We start from the raw sequence: 20,304 nt of genomic DNA, 5'->3' as shown, positions 1-20,304 counted from the left end.
AAAAACTTAGCGTTGGTTAAAGGGAAATCAGAAATTCTCCTTTTACTACTTTATATAGCCTCAAAATGCAATCCATCTGCTACCGTAAGTCATTTCAAGAATTTGTATCTTCTTGAAGTGTTGGTTGCAAAAATGAGACTTGATTCGATTACAACTTGAGTTTAATTTTAATATCACTTGACTTGATCTCGAGTTAATTTGAATAACATTTTTCATAACTTCCTTCAAGTTCATATTGTATTATTGAGATGTCTTTGATTCATATCATATATATGATCAATATATGTAATAATGATCAACAACAAAGTCAAGACAGTTCTCGTGAAACCATAACTCATTCAGTGTCACTGTGGGTTTGAAGAAAGAAGGCTGCAACAAATCAGCCAAGGGCCATGCCACAAAGATATTCATCTGATACAACCGTGTAAGCAATGATATCAAGAAAGGGACTCAGATTCGTTAACAGAAGCTTCGGCTGCAGAGTTTTGGGCTTCTAATAGCTTCATTTGACGCTCAGCATGTTCTCTTTCACAGGCACTGATTCCCATTATGATATCAAGCATTGTACCAGTTGTGCCAAAAAACACAAGGGGTGCCAGTGACTTCCTCTTTATTCCCACTGGAATTGCTAGCAACGCTCCTGCTACTGAGAATACCCAAGTGCCCAGCGCACTGTGGAATGCCCAATAAACAATCAAATCTCAAGACAAAATCCAGTTGAAAGAACAAAATAAAATGAAACACAGTGTATAACACCCTAAGTTCACCGCTAGCAGATATTGTCCGATTTAGTCTGTTACGTATCGCCGTCAATCTCACAGTTTTAAAATGCGTCTGCTAGGGAGATGTTTCCACACCCTTATAGAGTATGTTTCGTTCCCCTCTCCCACCGATGTGGAATCTCACACGGTGCTCGAATGGTCATACTCACTAAAAGTTAAATCATGGCTACCAAAAAGTTAAAAGACATTCGACACAACATTTCGAACAAAGTTTCTGCCTCCAAGGGATTCTCCCAGGGTTTAGGAAAAATTTGCCCAAATTTTATGATAAGCAATTTGGGATTTATTTGCACAACAAGATGATGCTATTAAGATAAGAGTCTAGAGAAATTCTTCATTTTCAAGAAGTGTAAGAGAAAAGGTAGGAGAGAGCTTACTTTGAAACGGAGCACTCCTCAAGATGCTTCACTTGTTCTTGGCTTCCCATAGCTCTTCCTCAGTTACTAATGAAAAACAGCAACAAAATTAGCTCTCAACCATATGGATATCAAAAGTCAAGCACCAAAAAATCTCATAATTAGCACGCTTGAAAGGATCATCATCCCAGGAAATTCTACTGGAATTTACATATATGGTTGTCCAAAATAATCCATATTGATTGGTAATGGAATTTGGACAACTTGACCCTGTAATTTATATACACAAAAACAGCAAAAACACCAAATAGTTAAGATCCCACGTCGGTTGGAGAGGGGAGCGAAACATTCTTTATAAGGATGTGGAAACCTCTCTTTAGTAGACGCATTTTAAAACTATGAAGCTGATGACGATATGTAATGGGCCAAAGCGGACAATATCTATTAGCGCTGGGCTGTGTACCAGCAATGACACTGGATCCAAGGGAGCAGATTGTGGGATCCTACATCGGTTGGAGAGGCATTCCTTTGCTAGCGGTGGACGGTGTGTTAGCAAGGACACAAGGCCCCCAAGGAGGGTGGATTGTGAGATCCCATATCGATTGGAGAGACATTTTTATAAGGGTTCTGCTAGCGGTGGGTAGTGTGTCAGCGATGATGCTGACCCCCAAAAGGTGGATTGTGAGATTCCACATCGGTTGGAGAGACATTCCTTATAAGAGTTCTACTAGCAGTGGGCAGTGTAACAATGAGGACGCTGGCCCCAAGGGAGGTGAATTGTGAGATCCCACATCAGCTAAAGAGGCATTCCTTATAAGGGTTCTGCTAGCGGTGGGCAGTGTGCCAGCGACAACGCTAGCCCCTAAGAGAGTGGACTGTGAAATCCCACATCAATTGGAGAGACATTCCTTATAAGGGTTTTGCTACCTACGGGCAGTGTGCCAGCAACAACGCTGGCCCCTAAGAGGGTGGATTGTGGAATCCCACCTCGGAAGGAGAGACATTACTTATAAGTAAGTAAAAGTGTGTACTACTAAAACCATGAGGTGGCCGTAGTTTGGGATCTTACACTATTCTAACCTCAAAATAATTCATAGGTTTTCAAGAAAAAATGGATATCCAGAACAGTTTGCAGTCGGGAATTCATCAATGGTACACATACAGTAAAACACCAGTTCCATCTTTTCATACAAAATGGATAAAAATCGACGAAGAATTAGTAGTTCTAGGTCAAACTTCCGTCCTCAACAAATTATCAATAGCGAAGGCTCTAAAAGCCCAAACCATAAACCTACATTTCGATTTGCACTCATTCCTCAACTAGCATCACCTTAATTGACATCGAAGCCACAACGATCAAATTTTATGAGTAACGATGATTAAGAACACAGTGCGAGATAATCACTCCTATTTGCTGAAAAATCGAAGGCAGATAGATGATTGAAGAAAACAAAATTAAATTGATCGCAGACAGAGAGGAAGTGAAGCTAGAAGGAGAAGAGATGAAAAGGAGATTTTCACACACCTGAACACTGGTTGACGGCGGGGATGACGCTTCTCCGGCGAGGAACTTTACAGACTTTCGATCTGGGGATGTTGAAATTAGTATTATTGCGACGGTAAACTAAAAAATAATTTTAACTTCTTTTAAATTTTATATTTATTCTTATAAAAATGCAATTTTAAATATTTTTAATGGATATTTTTATTTTTTTTAAATATAATTTCTATTAAAGAATTTAAATTATTCAAACAAATTAAATAATATTTCATAAAAAATAAATATAATTTTTAAAGTATAATGTTGGGCACTTAAATAATAATAATTATATAACAAATTAGATATGAATTTGGGTGGGGTCGGGGCGGTGACGAGATAGAAATATAATCCATATCTTCAGCCCCGTTGAGCTAACAGAGAAGTCTCTCTCCACCCCATCTCCTTTCACTGTTTTGAATAAAGATTCCCTGACCGTTCGAGATGGGTTCCAGTTGAACGAGTTAAACAAACATTTTTTTTGAATCGTACCCTTAAATTAGTCGTGTCGGTAGCATCCTCGAGTGTCAAACAGATAGATTCATAGTCAAACTAACTCTAACGATCTAGCTATATGTTTTGAAGGAAACAGGTTAACTCTCGTAAGAGCGCTATAATGATAAACAACTATTCGAGGAAGGCTCTATGGAACGTTATTCGAGAATAAGATTAGTGTCAGGATGCAACCAAATTCCCAGAAAAAGATCACGGGAGCAGCTAAAAAATAAAAACTATGAGATTAGTGTTAGGATGAAACATAGACGATCGTCGTCCCAAAAATATAAATTCTACTAGAATCTCTTCGATTAGTTTGTATGTAAAAGTCGAGATTTATATGACGTGGTTGAATTTATCGAAAAATTTTAGCGTTTTTTTTTATTCGTTATACCTGCGCTTTTGACAAATATCACAAATTTTAAATATATAATAAAATGGATGGAAGAGAATTTTAATTTTTTTTTTTCCTTTTCTCCCTTATTTTTCATTCTTTATTGTAAGTAATATAATTTTTTATTTTAATTTATTATTTATGAATTTTAAAATATATAATAAACTATGAATTTTACTTTTAAGTTCTAGAAATTTATTTTAATTTTAATTATTTAATGATATATTCCTTCTTGTATTATCTCACTTTTCTTAAAATATTATTATTTTTTTATTCAACAAAATATTTTCAATACTAATATTCTTCAATAATAAAGTTAAATTAAAAAAATTAAATATTTAAGTAATTCCAAAATTATATTTATTTTTTTTCTATTAGAATATATTCTTACTTTTTTTTAAAAAAAAAATTATCCCTTATCTTAAAAAATAATATTCAAATTCGCTAATTAATAAATTATCCTTAATTTTTTGTATTTTGTCTCAAAAATGTTTACCAAATTAAAAAATATATTAAAAAATACAATTTAAAAAAAAAATTAAAGGATATTAATGTTATTTTTTAAAGTTAATATTTTTAATTTTTTCAAAAAAAATTTAATAAAAAAGTTTAAAAATATTAAGGTTATTCCGGTAATTTTTAATTTTTATTTTAGAAAAATTTGTAAGAAAAAAATATTTTTCAGACAAATTGAGTTTTTTTTTTTTTATTTAATAAATTAAAGCTATTAAAATTATAAAAATAAAAGCGCGTGCAGTGCACGAATTAGAGAATTAATGGCAATATAACGGAACGGCAGTCGACGGCAGCATGTAGTCCCGCATGTGAGCCCAAATCGAGGGAGGCCATTTTCTTGGCAGGCGCTTGACGCAGCCCCCGGCTAGCGTTGAACTCGATCCAAATTAGTAACTCTCGCGGAAGAAAAATCGAAATTAAATTCTCCATTTTCCTTTGATGCTCTTACTTTCCGCTTTTGTGCAGCTTAAATCATAATTGTTTTTACCAACGCGCAGAATTTATAATGGGGATCCAATGCACTTGGACACTCCAGCGGGTTCAATTTAGGCCTTCCGTTTTGTTCCGGTGTATTAATACTAATCCAAGACCAAATTCTCTTCGCTCATCTGTTTTCGCCACCATGTCCTCCGTTTCCACTGAAAAGAGCGTCGATTCCGACCAGAAAGGATCGAACAACGACACTCAGAAGCCATTGCTGGTAAATCCTGGCTTCCTAATCTCTTATTCCGTTCTATTTGATGGATTTCTGTTTGATTGCGATGGGGGATTTGATTTTTCATCGCCTGCGGATTCTGTCGCCTCTCGGTGGAAATGGGTTTGGTATTGTCATGTTTTTGTTCTTTGGGTAATGCTTAGATTGTGGATTGTGGATTTTGTTTTCGTTTCTTGCACTACCTTATGCTTGATTATCGAGCTTAATTTACTGTGATATCATTCGCAAGTGCAAATTTAGGGTTTGTGATTTGTTGGGGGAGCTTGGAAAGGGATTTTGCGATTCTTAATGCAGGAAGAGGTGGGTTTTGATTGGTTTCAGCCTTTTGTGGTCTGTAATCTTTGGGGGCGTTTAGAAATGGATAACTATCTGGTTATTGTGAAAGGTTTTGTTCTGTGGCTTGTGTTACTGCTTCAAGTTCTTTTATGTTCATGGACCCATGGACCCACTTATCAATGAAGTGTTGATAGGAACCACACTCTTCACAATAGTATGATATTGTCCACTTTGAGCATAGGCTCGTGTGGCTTTGCTTTTGGTTTCTCGAAATGGCCTCATACCAATGGAGATGTATTCCTTACTTATAAACCCATGATCAACCCCTTAATTAGCTGATGTGGGACTCCACTCCCAACAATTCTCTCCTTGTACAAAATACACCGTAGAGTCTCCCCTGAAGTCTATGGAGCCCTCGAAATCGAGGCTTGACTCCTTGTCTAGAACTCTCGAACAAAGCATGGAAATACTTGAGTGTGTGTTTGGAGAAATACCTGAGTGTTTTTAGAACTTTCAATATTACTATCTACTCACCTTTACACTTTTGTTGTCAGCATCACAGGAATCTGAACTTTCAGATTCCTCTTTACGAACTATAAGCTTTTGTATTGCTCTTACAACTTACCAACCAACTCTCCACTTACCCAAAAATTTGTAACTATAATGGTTTATGAAGTACTCCAACTCTGCTTCCTTTTTTGGGAAATCCCATCGGGTTTTGTGGGATTCCTTACTGTCGTCTTCTGTGAGATTTCACATCGGTTGGGGAGGAGAACGAAACATTTTTTATAAAGGTGTGGAAACCTCTCCCTAGCAGACACATTTTAAAAACCTTGAGCGGAAGCCCGAAAGAGAAACTCCAAAGAGGACAGTATCTGCTAGCGGTGGGCGTGGGCACGGGCTGTTACATTTTTCTTCTTTGTTCTTCTTTGGTGCTCAAAAGAAGTTCCATTTCCTATCAAACTAATAAAGTTATGGGTTTATTTTCTACCTCTTGTTGTTCAGTCATACCATTGGATTTGTTTGTATGTTACAGAATGGTCCTCTAGTATTCAGCAACTAGTTGTTGTTATTACTGATATTTAGACAAGCAAATCGGAAGCTCGAATCTACTTCACTAGCCTTTAGTAACCTAGTGAAAGCTGTACTATTGCATATATACTGATGTGGTTTTGTGTTTTCAATGGAGCATGCCTCACTTCAATTCAATCAGTTGCACACCTGGTGAGATCCCACCTCGTGAGGGAAACAAAACACTCCTTATAAGGATGTGGAAACCTCTCCCTGCGTTTTAAAACCTTGAGGGGAAGCCAAGAGGACAATATCTGCTAGCGGTGGGTTTGGGCGGTTACAAATGGTATCAAAGCCAGACACTGAGCGGTGTGTCAGTGAGGACTTTGGGCCCCCAAGGGGTGGATTGTGAGATCCCACGTCGTTTAGAGAGGGAACGAAACATTTCTTATAAGGTTGTAGAAACCTCTCCCTACCATACGCGTTCTAAAACCTTAAGGGGAAACCCAGAAGGAAAAGTCCTAAGAGGACAATATTTGCTAGCGGTGAGCTTGGGTAGCTTGGGTAGCACTTTCCTTCTCTAATTACCAATCCTATCTTTTGTACTAAATGACTGCTGTTATGTTGCTCGTTTAGTATTTGTTTCTTCTTATCCTTCGACAATGTCGAGTGAATATCGATGATGATTGTAATGCTTGGATGCTCGTATGTTCTGATGCCTAAATTTTGATTCCTTATTTGGCTGAAGAAGCTTTAGATATTTCATATATGTATATTAGATAACTGGAACTTACATGTTCTCTTTTAGTAAGGAAGAGATTAGTAAGGACTATATGCTTGAATGTAAGGATAGTTCTTGTTCTGTTTGGTAGGTTTCGAATCGGCTTGAAAAGTTCAAAACAACCATATTCACTAGAATGAGTAACTTAGCGATCCAATATGGTGGAATAAACCTCGGCCAAGGCTTCCCGAACTTTGACGGTCCCGAATTTGTAAAGGAAGCAGCAATTCAAGCCATCAAGGACGGTAAAAATCAATACGCTCGTGGATATGGAGTGCCAGATTTGAACTTGGCCATTGCTGAGCGATTCAAGAAAGATACTGGACTTGTGGTCGACCCCGAGAAGGAAGTTACCGTTACCTCCGGGTGCACCGAGGCAATTGCTGCAACCATGCTTGGCTTAATAAATCCTGGTGATGAGGTGATCCTTTTTGCTCCTTTTTATGACTCTTATGAAGCCACTCTATCAATGGCTGGTGCCAAAATCAAATGCATCACGTTACGCCCTCCAGATTTTTCGATCCCTATAAATGAGCTCAGGTCTGCAATCTCGAAGAATACTCGAGCAATCCTTATGAACACGCCCCACAACCCAACGGGAAAAATGTTCACAAAGGATGAATTGAACGAGATTGCTTCTCTCTGCATCGAGAACGATGTGTTAGTTTTCTCTGATGAAGTTTATGACAAGTTATCTTTCGAAATGGACCACATCTCCATAGCCTCTCTTCCAGGAATGTACGAGCGCACCGTTACGATGAATTCATTAGGAAAAACATTCTCCCTCACCGGTTGGAAGATTGGGTGGGCGATCGCTCCACCTCACTTGACATGGGGCGTTCGACAGGCACACGCTTTCCTTACTTTCGCTACCTCCACTCCAATGCAGTCAGCTGCTGCTACAGCTCTCCGAGCACCCGATTCTTACTACGAGGAGCTGAAGAAGGATTACATGGCAAAGAAAGCCATTTTAGTAGAGGGACTGAATGCAGTTGGGTTCAAGGTGTTTCCATCAAGCGGAACCTACTTTATCATCGTCGATCACACCCCTTTCGGGCTGAAGAACGACGTCGAGTTTTGCGAGTATCTGATCAAAGAAGTTGGCGTTGTTGCTATCCCGACGAGCGTGTTCTACCTAAACCCAGAAGATGGGAAGAATCTAGTGAGATTTACATTCTGCAAAGATGAGAACACACTGAGGGCGGCGGTGGAGAAGATGAAGGAGAAGCTAGTTAGGAAGTAAGTCCTGATTGATCAGAGCAACCTTAGTTTCGTCGAACAATAAAAATTTTCACTTACAGTGCTTCCATTGGTGTCGCTTTTAAGTTAGCTGTCTTCCCAGCTGCTTTGCTCATCAATGAATGGATAAATCTTATCGAATAACGATTTCAGTTGCTCTGTTCTCTTGTTTTTTTTTTTGTTTTTTTTTTTTTTTATTTTATTTATTTTATTTATGGGTCAAAATAAAATATAATTGGCAAGTAAAAATAATAAATGATTTGAAAATTGAATAAAAAAATATATAACCATCTTAAATAATAATAACAAAAAAGCTAAATTAAAAAAATATATATTTATGAACTTTTAAAATATCATTTAACTTTTAAAATAGTTTCAAAAATACATTTTAACTTTTAAAAATATTTATAAAAAAATTTATTAATATCAATTTTTTTTTTTCAAAAAAATTAAAAAATACATTTACTGTTAGTACTATTCTAAAAAATAGTCATTGAACCTCGAAAGTGGAGTCAAAAGTGACTAAAATGTCGAACAAAGGGTGTACTTTATTCGAGGGCTCCAGAGAAAGGAGTTGAACCTCGATTAAAGAGAGGCTGTTCGAGAGCTCCATAAGCCTCATTCGAGGGCTCCAGAGAAAGGAGTTGAACCTCGATTAAAGAGAGGCTGTTCGAGAGCTCCATAAGCCTCAGGGGAGGTTTATAGTGTACTTTGTTCGAAGAGAGGATTGTGGAGGATTAAGGATTATTGGGAGTGAGTCCCACATTGGTTAATTTAGTGGAAGATCATGAGTTTACAAGGGAGAAATACTGTCGCCAAAGCAGCATATACTAAGAGTGGACAAGTGTTATTTTCAAAGTAACATTAAAATATTTATAAATAATCTATTGAAAAAAAAAATCGCATTTAAAATTAAAAAAAAAAAATCATTAAAACAAAAAAAATTATTTGTGTATGAAATCTACAAAAATATTTAGGCTTACCTATTTAACAAACAAAAGAGAGCGTAGTCCCCAAAAAATCCGCCCAACTATGGTTAGAGTGGTCCCGATCGTCCGATCAAATCATGATTACCAATTCAACGGTGATTAGACCACGACGCAACTGACTTAACCCAATATCACCAACATGGAATCATTACATCGCCCATATGTCAAAGGCGGGACTAATCCGACGACCCTAAACTTCCCGCCCAGACCAGATAGACGCACAATTCAATCCGACCGTCCAAAGAATCAACGGCCCACATTACACGCTAGTCTTCACTGGGCCCCACCCGAGGATTCTCAGTATAAATACATAAACCTGGTCCATCTTCTCCGATTCGCACCATTTTTTATCCTTTTTTTTTTTTTTTTTTCAATCAAAATCGAGGGAAACCGAAAGAAACTCCACTCCCTTCTTCGTCTTCTTCAATCTTCTCCTTCGCTTTATCTCCTTTTTTCTTTGTTTGTTTGCTAAATTTCGCCCTGTGTGTACTGATAATCCGGCGCCGTCGCTCTGGAATGTTGCCGGCGGAGGGTAGAACTTCTTTTCTCTCAAGTATTTCGAGGTATAGGAGTGGTTTTTGAAGGAGGAAAGTCGAAATTGAAGATACTTGGAGATTCGGATTCTGATTCGGTCTTCATCGGGCTCGTAATGGATGGTCAGAAAAGTCAGTTGAAGCTTACAAGGACTCAGTCGTCGTTACTTCGTTCGTCGCCCACTTTCCGAACGTCTGTTCATAGTTTATCGTCCGTCACCGAGGAGGATCTCATCGCCATCCATGAAGAGGATGATGATGAAGAGAAGCAGAGGCCTAAGAAGCCTCGTAGGTCCAGTTCGTCATCGAGAGCCGGATTGAACCGATTTGCGAACCGTGTTCTTGCTATGGCTTTGCTTGTTTGCTTTACCTTCTTCTCTTTGCTCATTGCGTTTTTCTTTCTGAAGAAGGATGGGCCACTCCCGTCGGCTTGCTTGTTGGCTCTGATTTTTGTTGCTATTACGCTTGTGTTTGTAAGCAAGAATAAGGGGTTAATTTTACATGTTCTTTCGTTTATCAAGCATTCTTGGCAAGAAAATGCCAAGAGATTCTGTTTCTCCAGGACGGAATCAACTCCGATTCAGTGGTACATTGGTGATTCGAACGGAGCCGAAGACGACAACCAAAATCAGAGAAAAATTAGCAGAGAGGGGGTAGAGTTCTATAGCAATGGTGATTTCTACGAGGGAGAGTTTCACAACGGGACTTGTAATGGAAGTGGGGTTTATAACTATTTCCTAAGTGGGAGATACGAGGGAGATTGGGTCGATGGGAGGTACGATGGCCATGGGGTTGAGACCTGGGCGAAGGGGAGTCGTTACAGGGGTCAGTATCGACAGGGTCTTAGACATGGATTTGGAGTATATAAGTTCTTCACGGGGGATTACTATGCCGGTGAGTGGTGTAATGGCCAAAGCCATGGCGTTGGGCTTCAGACTTGCGCTGATGGTAGCTGCTATGTTGGCCAGTTCCACCGCGGCGTTAAGCATGGTCTTGGATCTTACTATTTCAGGTATGTCTCTTCTTGATTTTTGAGCTCTAAATGGTTTCCCTGAAGCTTTCGCGTGCTTGAATTTCATCTGTTTGCTCTTTTCGGATCTTGATTGCTTGCAGTTAATACAACAGTGAAATATCTGAGCCCAAAAATTTGGTTGTAAGGTGTCTTGGGCGTTGTATCTAAGCTCAATTTGGTTGCATTTATGGAAGGAATCTGGTCGATTATCTTTGTATAAACGTAATCTTGCTAGAATTGGTAACTGTGGTCATCTTGTTCCAGGGTGTTTCTTCATTTGTTTTAGTTTTATGAACATCTGGGTTCTGAATCGATTTGGTTATCTTATTACTTAAATCAAAGAAACGTCTCTGTTTGGAGTTTGCTTCCTCTTTGACTGTGCATAATATTTTCAAATCTACATATGGAATGTGTAATAGAAGATTGTGAGCTCAATTTGACTTTAAGCTGCATAATGGGCTGCTCCTTGATGACCCATGTCATTAATTATCTTATTCTTTACGCATATAGCGCTGAAATGTCGTTGGTTTACTGATAAACTAGCTGGCTGGTTTTCTGTTGGGGGTACATAAATTTAATTACAATCCCAAAATGCATTTGCCTGTGCTGTAGAAATGGAGATAGATACGCTGGAGAGTACTTTGGGGACAAAGTTCATGGTTTCGGAATCTACCATTTCGCGAATGGCCATTGTTACGAAGGATCATGGCATGAAGGCCAAAGGCAAGGATATGGCACGTATACGTTCCGAAACAGCGAAGCCAAATGCGGTGGATGGGATGCTGGTAGCCTCAAGCAGCCTCTCTCGCCGCTGAGCGAGGCTGTTGTTGAAGCTGTTCAGGTATACCTAATTGATCACTAGTCACCATTGTTGTGAGAAATGTAGCTCTTACTGAGAATTGAGGTGATTGTAATCATGTTTATACAAAATGCAGGCATCTAGAAAGGCAGCAAGGAATGCTGTAAACCTTCCCCGGTTGGATGAACAAGTGAATAAAGCTGTGGTTGCTGCTAATAGATCGGCCACCGCGGCCCGAGTCGCAGCCATCAAAGCCGTTCAAAATCGAATGGACGGTAAGTTCTGCGATTCGGATGTGTAAGTCTCTGCTTGTTGCTAATTTTACAAGGCAGGCAAAAACAAAAACCCTGGTGGCTGCAAACTCACCGGAGGTGTTTTCAAGTATGTATCATCATCACTCTTCAACTTGTACATTCCATGTATATTAATGAATTAGAGCACTTTTTGGTCTCTGTTTCTGTAGATTTCAACTCTATTGCCCACACTCAATGGTCCCTAGCTATATACCTTGATATCTATTTCTGTATCATCAAGCCAAGCCATCTCTATCCGTAGAATTCCTTATTATTTCATTTAAATGATTCCATGGTCTCAAATTCAAACCCAAACACCATAATACCATTATTTTTTAGGGTAGGTGGACGCAAAAAGGGGAAATTTGTAGCCCATATAGCTTAAACCTTTTGACTTTAGAAATAATTCTAACTTCATTCAAATCTCATTAGTTGGTGGTTAAATCTCATGCTCGTACTTGTTGAAAAAAAAGAAGGTTTTTATATTCCAAGTATGAACAAAGCTCAAATGAATTGATATGCTCTATTAGGAACCGCGAACCTCCACAATAGTATGATATTGTCTACTTTGAGCATAAACTGTCGTGGTTTTGCTTTTGGTTTCTCCATAAGGCCTCGTACCAATATAGATAGTGTTCATTATAAACCCTTGAAGTTCTTAATTAGCCAATGTGTGACTACTACTCTCAATAATCCTCCATTCAAACCGTGTACAGCATAGAGTTTCCCTTAAGACTTCTTTCTCTGGAGCTCTCGAACAAAATACGTGGGATTACTATACTCTTCAGCATGATCTACCCCCAAACAAAATTGTGTTCCGATGTGAATTATCTTGAATTTTGGGGGACAAAAGGGAAGAAATTTGGATTTTTTATGATGCCAATGGGAGGAAGGCATGTGCCATGATTCTGTCCCATGGGATAATATGGTAGCTTTTGGTCATAATTTTTACACATAGCACATGGCTCCATCATGTGTCTGATGGTGCAGATTACTTCTTTTCTACCAATAAAACTCTCTCTCTCTCTCTCTCTCTCTCTCTCTTCAAACTCATCATGAGTTTAATCTTTTTCTTTCTTACTTTTGCTTTCAATTTGACTTTTTAATAAACTTATTTTACTTTCCAACTGCTTTTTGCTTACTATTCTCATTAGTTTAAATGCATACCTCCGATTCAAATCTTACTTATATCCATGGAATCCATTTCCAAAAAGAAAAAGTTAAAAACTTTTATAAAGAGTTCTCGAACTCTTGATTCCACACATTCATCCCCTATCGTTAAGTCGAATGATAAGTAATTACACGTCTAAAGAACTCTTTAGGCGTTTTTGAAATTCAAAGATCGAATCAACACAAACGTCAAAGTTGGAGGCTAAACAAGAATTGATTACAAGTTCAAAAGTTTAAAGCTTTTGAAGAATTTGAATGAAGATGAAGAGGCAAGAAAAGGATGTCCAACGAAAACAAAAAGGATAAAGGAAAGAGGAGAGAAAAGGTGGGGAATGAAGAAGACAACTCCAAAAACATGTTACAATGAGAAGCTTAAGAATTGGATTTTCGTGGTTACGACCTTTTTTAATGCTCAATGACAACCTTTCGATTGTCACTGTTCGGCCTCTCTTGCTATTACGGTAGCTCTTAGTGTGATCAGCACTAATCGTGTTTGGGTCACGAAGCTTACACATTCACAATGATTCATTAGCTCTGCCTTTTTTTTATCGAGAAAAAAGCGTAAGTGTTGCAAAGCTTAAATCTCACTATCAACACTCTGTCTACTCAAAACATGCAAACATGGAGGAAGACAGGCACTGTCTGCGAGTGTTCTTTGTGTTCTTGCATTATTTTTTGCTGTCTCTTTCTCCAACTTCTTCTTCCACTTCCCCATTTTTCTTATTATTCTATGTTTCCTTTTATTATTATTTTTTACATTTTTGTTGGGTTTTTTTTTTTCATAATCAACTTTATTCCTTGGAATATGTAATTCAAAATAAATGATTTTAATATCCAAACATATTTTTTTATTGGATTAGAGCTTAAATGGATAAATAATACACTAATTATTATTTCAAAATTAGACCGAGACAAATTTAGTACATAATTTTAAATTTGTCTCATTTAAGACATTAAAAACAAGAAAATCGTTCCGAATAAACTTTCTATGAACTATTAACAACTATAGAATAAACAACCAATTTGAATTATCTAAGAAAACGACCTTTTTGATCCTTACCTTCACAATTATTGAGCTAATATATAAACAATTAATAGGGGTATATGGGTTTTGTTGTATGCATTTGACCATGAACAATATTGGTTAAAAATGCAAGACATTGCACATATGACTGTTACCCACCAAATAAAAAATAATAATTTTGATGTGCAATTAAAAAAAGAAAAATCCCACAATGATTCTTTACAAAATCCACTTTCTTTGTCATTTTCTCTACTTACAGATTCCAATAACACTCAATAATGCAACCATTTTTTCATTTATGGATAAATATTTATAAAAAAAAAATTAAAATAAAAAGGGGTAAAATTGCAAAGTGGTGTAAGAAAGGTTCTTTAATTTGAGAATTTTTCTAGTTTTTGGGGTTTTTTTTGTATTATTTTTACCCTTCCTTTTTTGATGATAGAAGAAATTAGCAACACAGGTGGGATTGAAAGCAACTTGGGGTATATTTCAAAAGCAAATGCCCCAACTTTACTGTTTTTTTCTTTCTTTGTTCTTTTAGTGTTTGTGTTAATGTTCGTAATTTTATAGTAAAATTGCAAGTTTTCGTATAATCCAAAAAAAATCTACTTATTGTCTATTCTGCGTATAAGCTTTTGTAGCTTTGCTTTGGGCTTCCTAGAACGTCTCACACCAATGAAGATAGTATTTCTTTATTATAAACTCATTATCATTCTCTAAATTGGTCGATGTGGGACTTTCATCATCGAACACTAACACTTGTCTCTAAAATAAGTTTCTAGCGATTTCAATTTTTTAACCGAAATTATTAATCTATTAGATATAAATTTAAATTTTATGTCTCAAGAAACTCTAAAATTTTAATTGTGTCTGATATGCCTATAAATTTAAAAGGTTTGAAAACTAATGGACTAAATTTATAATTTTAGAAGTTTATATAGAAAATATACACACTTAAAAGTCATTTCCAACATACACGAGATCGCGTCACTAATAATAAATGTCTCGAAATGTCTAGAAATATACATACAAAAAGGAAAGATTCCAAATTAAATTTTATATTTTAAAAGAAAATCAAGGGTCTTTTTCCTTTTGATTAAATTAAATGATGAATAAGACTTATATTTTGACTTTGTAACCTTTGAAAGCCGACCATACACTATTTTCTTAAAATCGATTTTAAACGTGTTTTTTTTTTTAAAAAAATTGTCCCTATTTTCTATAATATTTTATGAGGAACAAAGCTGGAGACTTACTTACTCGAAGGTAAGAGTAAGTGTCATACAATCGCACTGTAAGTCTTTACGGAATGAGATTGTGACAGTTGGTATAGTCTGTGTACGAGAGTTTTCAAAAAAATTGTTTTTCTATATTCTTTCATAACTAAAAATTAAATAACGTAGATAATTCAAATCTTTGACGTTTTGGTTGAGGGCATATCTTATTCAGTCGTGTATTTCATAGCATGACGGATCAACGACCTGGTAAACACTCCATCTCTTAATTTAAGATTTGTTGGTTGAACAAAAAAAAAAGTGTAGTCGGGTCAAACATGTCACATTAACGTCTACACAATGGCATTTTGGTAATGCAATCAAAATGTTACAAAGTCATGTCTTCAACCAAATCAAACCATACAAACAAAAATGTCAAATGAGTGTGAATTCAAATAAAATAATTGGAAGGTGAACCACCAAAAACCGTTATTATGTGTCATTTTAGTCCTCAACATCATGGAGTTGGTGAAGAAACCTCTATATATATATATATATATATATATATATATATATATATATATATATATATATATACACACACACATAGACATGTCCACGGAGCTGGCGGAGATCTCCACCACTTATTTCATTCTCCATCCCCACAAAAATTTCCATTTATTTTTGCAGGGATCGAGAGGGAGAACTCCATACGACAAATTTGTAGAAAATGAGTTGAAATATATATTGTATGGTGTTGAAAATATATTTACATTAAGATAGGCGGGGACGAGGACAAGGAATATAATCTCGTTCCCGACCCCATTTATCTAACGGGGGGAAATATTCTCCACTCCTTCCCCCATTCTTTATCTAATTCCGAGAATCTAATTCCCCGTAAGACCGCTATCTCGTAGGTAAATAGACATCTCTATGTTGGATGATGGAAGTCCCATGTCAGCTAATTTAGGGAATGATCATGGGTTTATAAGTGAGGAATACTAACTCCATTGTTACGAAGCCTTTTGGGGAAGCCCAAAGCAAAGCCATGAGAGCTTATGCTCAAAGTGGACAATATCATACCATTGTGGAGAGTCATGTTCGTCTAACACTCTATACATACACGTATATGTATACTGATTTAGTTTTTTATCTATTTAAAAATTAAAAATACATGATCTAAGTTGTGATATATCAAGTCTCACCAATAAAAAAATCAGAATGAAAAGTGTTTATTTTTAATTTAAATAAATAGTCATGGGAACGTATTAGAACAATTGGGCCGGACTATAACAACTTTGAGCCCAAAAAGTTGCCATCCTGAGAAAGATTCGGCCCAATAAAGCTCCACGGGGTGGCCATCTTTTTTTTTTTTTTTTAATTTGGTGAAGTTTTGAACTTATAGCCACACTAACCATAGTCTTCATTCAAATTATTAGGGTATTAATACTCAATACCACCATCCTATTATTTTAATTTGGTTAATTAATCTATAAAATATATATATAATAGGATTAATTCATTTCAAATCACTATCCTATCCTATTATACTTTCGACGTTAATTTATAATAATTTATAAGAGAATGAATATCATATTCAACAAAGAATAATCATCTTTACCTGTTACAATCGCACTCTTACAATAGCGGGATAGTGATTGTGCGACACTTGTTCTAATCGAGTGAACAAGTCGGTCACGAGAAATTCAGACGTCGGGACAACGTTGGCATATGTTCGGGCCTCGAGTCACTATGCAAGAAAAGGTTCAGAAAACGTGAGTGAAGAAATACATTTGAAAACAAAGAATAATCATCTTTACCTGTTACAATCGCACTCTTACAATAGCGGGATAGTGATTGTGCGACACTTGTTCTAATCGAGTGAACAAGTCAGTTACGAGAAATTCGGACGTCGGGACAACGTTGGCATATGTTCGAGTCTCGAGTCACTGCGCAAGAAAAAATTTAGAAAACGTGAGTAAAGAAATACATTTAAAAACAATTTGAAGAATTGAATAAAGCAATGTTATAGGACTATAATTAAATAAACAATAAGTAAATAAAGAAATACGAGCTAACTCTAAATAAATTAAATTAATAAAAGAGAGAAGGAGAGGAAGCTAAGCTCGTAACACTCATCCTTGTCTTCATCTCCACGAAACAATCTGAAACAAAACAAACCTCAGAATACAGAAATGGCGGCTGTCGGAATTGCTTCTGCAAACCAAGGAAGCCATTCCTTTCTCCCGTCCTCTCCCATCGTTTTCCAATATATAAAATCTTCCCATATTCCGATTCCCTTTCCCAAATCCTTTCATAATATAACAAAACTACCCATGTCTTTCACCCCACCTCCCCACACAACCAACGACCGCCGCCATGCCAGAACCTTCCACCTCTACTGGTGCCACCAATGCCATCGGACCGTCACCCTCGCCTCCGCACAACCGTCGGACCTCACATGCCCACGCTGTTTCGGCCACTTCGTTGAAGAGGTCCACCTCCCCCTCCCCGAACTCGATCCTTCACCAGAGACTCGTTTACTCGAAGCTCTCTCGCTAATGCTCGACCCACCGGTTCGTCTCTTCAATTACCGACACCCAGTCCCGGACCGCCGCCGTCCACCGCTGCATAGGTTCGACGATTTCGACCGGAGATCATTTAGCGATCCGGAAGGAGACGAATGGCTGCACTGGCGAACACGACGGCGCAGTCGAAGCCTGGACGAGAGGGACAATTCCGGCCGACAACCCCCAAATCCGAACCAGTCTCGAACTGTCATAGTTCTCGGTCCCCCCGACCAGTTTCAGCCGATTCAGCCCATAATACCTCGGAGAGCCAATCCAAGAGACTACTTTACCGGGCCGAGACTGGACGAATTAATTGAAGACCTGACGCAGAACGACCGGCCAGGGCCGGCGCCGGCAGGGGAGGAGGCGATCGAGAGGATACCGACGGTGAAGATAGCGGCGGAGCATCTGAAGAACGACTCGCAGTGTCCAGTTTGTAAGGAGGAGTTTGAGGTGGGGGGAGAAGCAAGGGAATTGAGCTGTAAGCATTTATACCATTCGGAGTGCATAGTTCCGTGGCTTCGGCTTCACAACTCTTGCCCAGTTTGTAGGCAAGAGATACCGCCATTGCCGCCGGAGAATGGAGCGGCGGGAAATTCTGAAAATGGAGTACGGATCGGGAGAGCATGTACCAGGTGGTGGAATCGGTTGGTGTCTTGGCTATTTCGGAATAGGTATAGGCAGATTAGTCCTTCAAGTCCACCCAACCGCTTCAATGCTTCTCCTTATCCAGATGATGTCTAATTTATTTTATGGGCTAAAAATTAATAAAATAATTATTAATTTTCCCATTCTAAAAAAAAATATATCTAAAACTTTTTTAAAAAAAAATTGGGACAAATATAAAGTTTGGGAGTATTTTTATTTATTTTATTTTGTCGTTACTATGTCTTCAAAATACTGGATCCTCACCAGGGAAATTGACATTTGATTAAAAAATTTATGCATGAACATAAATTAAAGATGCACATGCACATGCAATAATTTGAGACCTATCGATCATGGTGGTGAACTTTTATGTTTCTAATGGGAGACAAAATCATGTTTAAAAATCGTCAGCATCAACTTCGGGAAAAGAAATCAATCCGCTCTTCCTAAGGGAAAAAAAACAATTTTACAATAAAAATTAGCAAAAAAAAAAATTAAAAATGGGTTGTTGAATAACTAAATTGACATTTGATTAAAAAATATATGTACGAACATAAATTAAAGATGCACATACAATAATCTGAGACCTATCAATGATGGTGGTAAACTCTTATGTTTCTAATGGGAGACAAAATCATGTTTAAAAATTGTCAGCATGAACTTCGGGGAAAGAAATCAATCGGCTCTTCCTAAGGGAAAAAAACAATTTTACAATAAAAATTAGCAAAAAAAATTAAAAAATTAAAAATGGGTTGTTGAATTTTTCTAAATTGAAAATAAAATAATAAAAAGTGACAAGAACATAGCTAAAGTATTTCTATTCTTCCCAATTTTAATCCATTTACCAGAAATTAATTCATGGGGTGGTTCATCGTACCTCTCTTCCTTAGCCCTTCTAATGACGATGTTTATGCTGCAAATAACTTGGATTTTACTTCATTAGGAATGTAAATACGTGAGCTCATATACGAAGACACTGGAAAAGACGAACATAATCATTAGATTCATTACCAGGATGTATTTGGTATGATGCCACTCCACTGCCTGCTTTCAAATAGCTTCTGATTATCTACAGTTTCAGCAAAGCACTGATCAGATGATTCTTCAACTCTTTGATCTGCAGAAATGAGATTGTCCTCAAAGAACATAGTTTCCAAAATGTACCATTTCTTATAGCTGATTGTGTTAGCTCAAAGCATAAACTAAAAAGTTTTTCTTAAGCCTGTGCCCATTGCACTGGCAGGATGTCGTGATTTCTCCCCAATTTATACTATCTCATGCAATAAATATTCAACAATGAGCATAAAAACATGTAAATGCATGAAGAACAATGATAATACCACACTTACTAAAGAATTTCTATGTAAATGATTCAAGGTTACAAAGTCTTTACCTTGTGGGTAGATTGAAGGTTGGCGTTAGGATGCTCATTTCTCCACATTTGCATAGGATGTTTGGGTACAGGTTTGATGTTGTTGGGAACGATGACCCTCCACACTCCACATTAGTACAATATTATCCACTTTGAGCATAAGTTTTCGTGGTTTTACTTTTGGTTTTTCCAAAAAAGCCTCATGTCAATGGAGTTAGTCTTCCTCACTTATATAACTATGATCTTCCTCTCTTAATTAGCCAAGGTGGGACTCCAATAATTCTCAAGAATCTTCCCCTCGAATCAATTACACCACAGAGCCTCCTCTAAGACTTCCTTCTCTTGAGCCCTTGAATAGCCTCCCCTTAATTGAGGCTCGGCTCCTTCTCATGAACTCTTAAAAAAAGTACATCCTTCGCAACACTTGAGTCACTATGACTACACTTTCGAGACTCACAATTTCTTTATTCGACACTTAAGGATTCTATTAACATAGTTAGGTTAAGGTGAGAGCATGACTCGGATACATTGTTAGGAACATCCCCTTTAGTATAATATTGTCTACTTTGAACATAAGC

General features: G+C 37.2%; 4 protein-coding genes across 5 annotated transcripts; 3 read left to right on the top strand and 1 right to left on the bottom strand.

The window, feature by feature from the left end:
* Window positions 1-219: 219 nt before the first annotated feature.
* Window positions 220-2,821, bottom strand: LOC111797732 (uncharacterized). The gene is made up of 3 exons (XM_023680842.2): window positions 2,664-2,821; window positions 1,160-1,225; window positions 220-672 (listed from the first exon to the last, which is right to left on the bottom strand). Exons 2-3 carry the CDS (start codon window positions 1,207-1,209, stop codon window positions 438-440), a joined length of 285 nt encoding a protein of 94 aa, XP_023536610.1. The 5' UTR covers window positions 1,210-1,225; window positions 2,664-2,821; the 3' UTR covers window positions 220-437.
* Window positions 2,822-4,335: 1,514 nt separating this feature from the next.
* Window positions 4,336-8,257, top strand: LOC111797729 (Pyridoxal phosphate (PLP)-dependent transferases superfamily protein). Of its 2 annotated transcripts, none has more exons than XM_023680838.2 (3): window positions 4,336-4,469; window positions 4,578-4,780; window positions 6,955-8,257. In XM_023680838.2, exons 2-3 carry the CDS (start codon window positions 4,586-4,588, stop codon window positions 8,104-8,106), a joined length of 1,347 nt encoding a protein of 448 aa, XP_023536606.1. In that variant the 5' UTR covers window positions 4,336-4,469; window positions 4,578-4,585; the 3' UTR covers window positions 8,107-8,257. The 2 variants fall into 2 exon arrangements, with proteins under 2 accessions (XP_023536606.1, XP_086981165.1); XM_087125039.1 differs by having other exon boundaries at window positions 4,385-4,443.
* Window positions 8,258-9,434: 1,177 nt separating this feature from the next.
* LOC111797731 (uncharacterized) lies at window positions 9,435-11,897 on the top strand. Its single transcript, XM_023680841.2, has 3 exons — window positions 9,435-10,636; window positions 11,249-11,477; window positions 11,572-11,897. Exons 1-3 carry the CDS (start codon window positions 9,741-9,743, stop codon window positions 11,734-11,736), a joined length of 1,290 nt encoding a protein of 429 aa, XP_023536609.2. The 5' UTR covers window positions 9,435-9,740; the 3' UTR covers window positions 11,737-11,897.
* A 5,575-nt stretch (window positions 11,898-17,472) lies between these two features.
* Window positions 17,473-18,494, top strand: LOC111797125 (E3 ubiquitin-protein ligase RZF1-like). The gene has a single exon (XM_023680030.2). It carries the CDS (start codon window positions 17,473-17,475, stop codon window positions 18,448-18,450), a length of 978 nt encoding a protein of 325 aa, XP_023535798.2. The 3' UTR covers window positions 18,451-18,494.
* Window positions 18,495-20,304: the final 1,810 nt, after the last annotated feature.

The sequence above is a fragment of the Cucurbita pepo genome, chromosome 6, assembly GCF_057944985.1.
Source record: "Cucurbita pepo subsp. pepo isolate OVF chromosome 6, ASM5794498v1, whole genome shotgun sequence".
Classification (NCBI taxonomy): domain Eukaryota; kingdom Viridiplantae; phylum Streptophyta; class Magnoliopsida; order Cucurbitales; family Cucurbitaceae; genus Cucurbita; species Cucurbita pepo.
The sequence above is the reverse complement of the archived record's forward strand: the minus strand, read 5'-3'. Positions and strand labels throughout refer to the sequence as shown.

Excerpts from the sequence above, each read along its gene's own strand:
- LOC111797731 (XM_023680841.2), top strand. The coding sequence starts at position 9,741 with ATGGATGGTCAGAAAAGTCAGTTGAAGCTTACAAGGACTCAGTCGTCG. Across the intron at positions 10,637-11,248 it reads CTTGGATCTTACTATTTCAG|AAATGGAGATAGATACGCTG; the intron begins GTATGTCTCTTC and ends CCTGTGCTGTAG. Across the intron at positions 11,478-11,571 it reads CTGTTGTTGAAGCTGTTCAG|GCATCTAGAAAGGCAGCAAG; the intron begins GTATACCTAATT and ends TACAAAATGCAG.
- LOC111797732 (XM_023680842.2), bottom strand. The coding sequence starts at position 1,209 with ATGGGAAGCCAAGAACAAGTGAAGCATCTTGAGGAGTGCTCCGTTTCA. Across the intron at positions 673-1,159 it reads GAGGAGTGCTCCGTTTCAAA|TGCGCTGGGCACTTGGGTAT; the intron begins GTAAGCTCTCTC and ends GGCATTCCACAG.
- LOC111797729 (XM_023680838.2), top strand. The coding sequence starts at position 4,586 with ATGGGGATCCAATGCACTTGGACACTCCAGCGGGTTCAATTTAGGCCT. Across the intron at positions 4,781-6,954 it reads ACACTCAGAAGCCATTGCTG|GTTTCGAATCGGCTTGAAAA; the intron begins GTAAATCCTGGC and ends TCTGTTTGGTAG.
- LOC111797125 (XM_023680030.2), top strand. The coding sequence starts at position 17,473 with ATGTCTTTCACCCCACCTCCCCACACAACCAACGACCGCCGCCATGCC.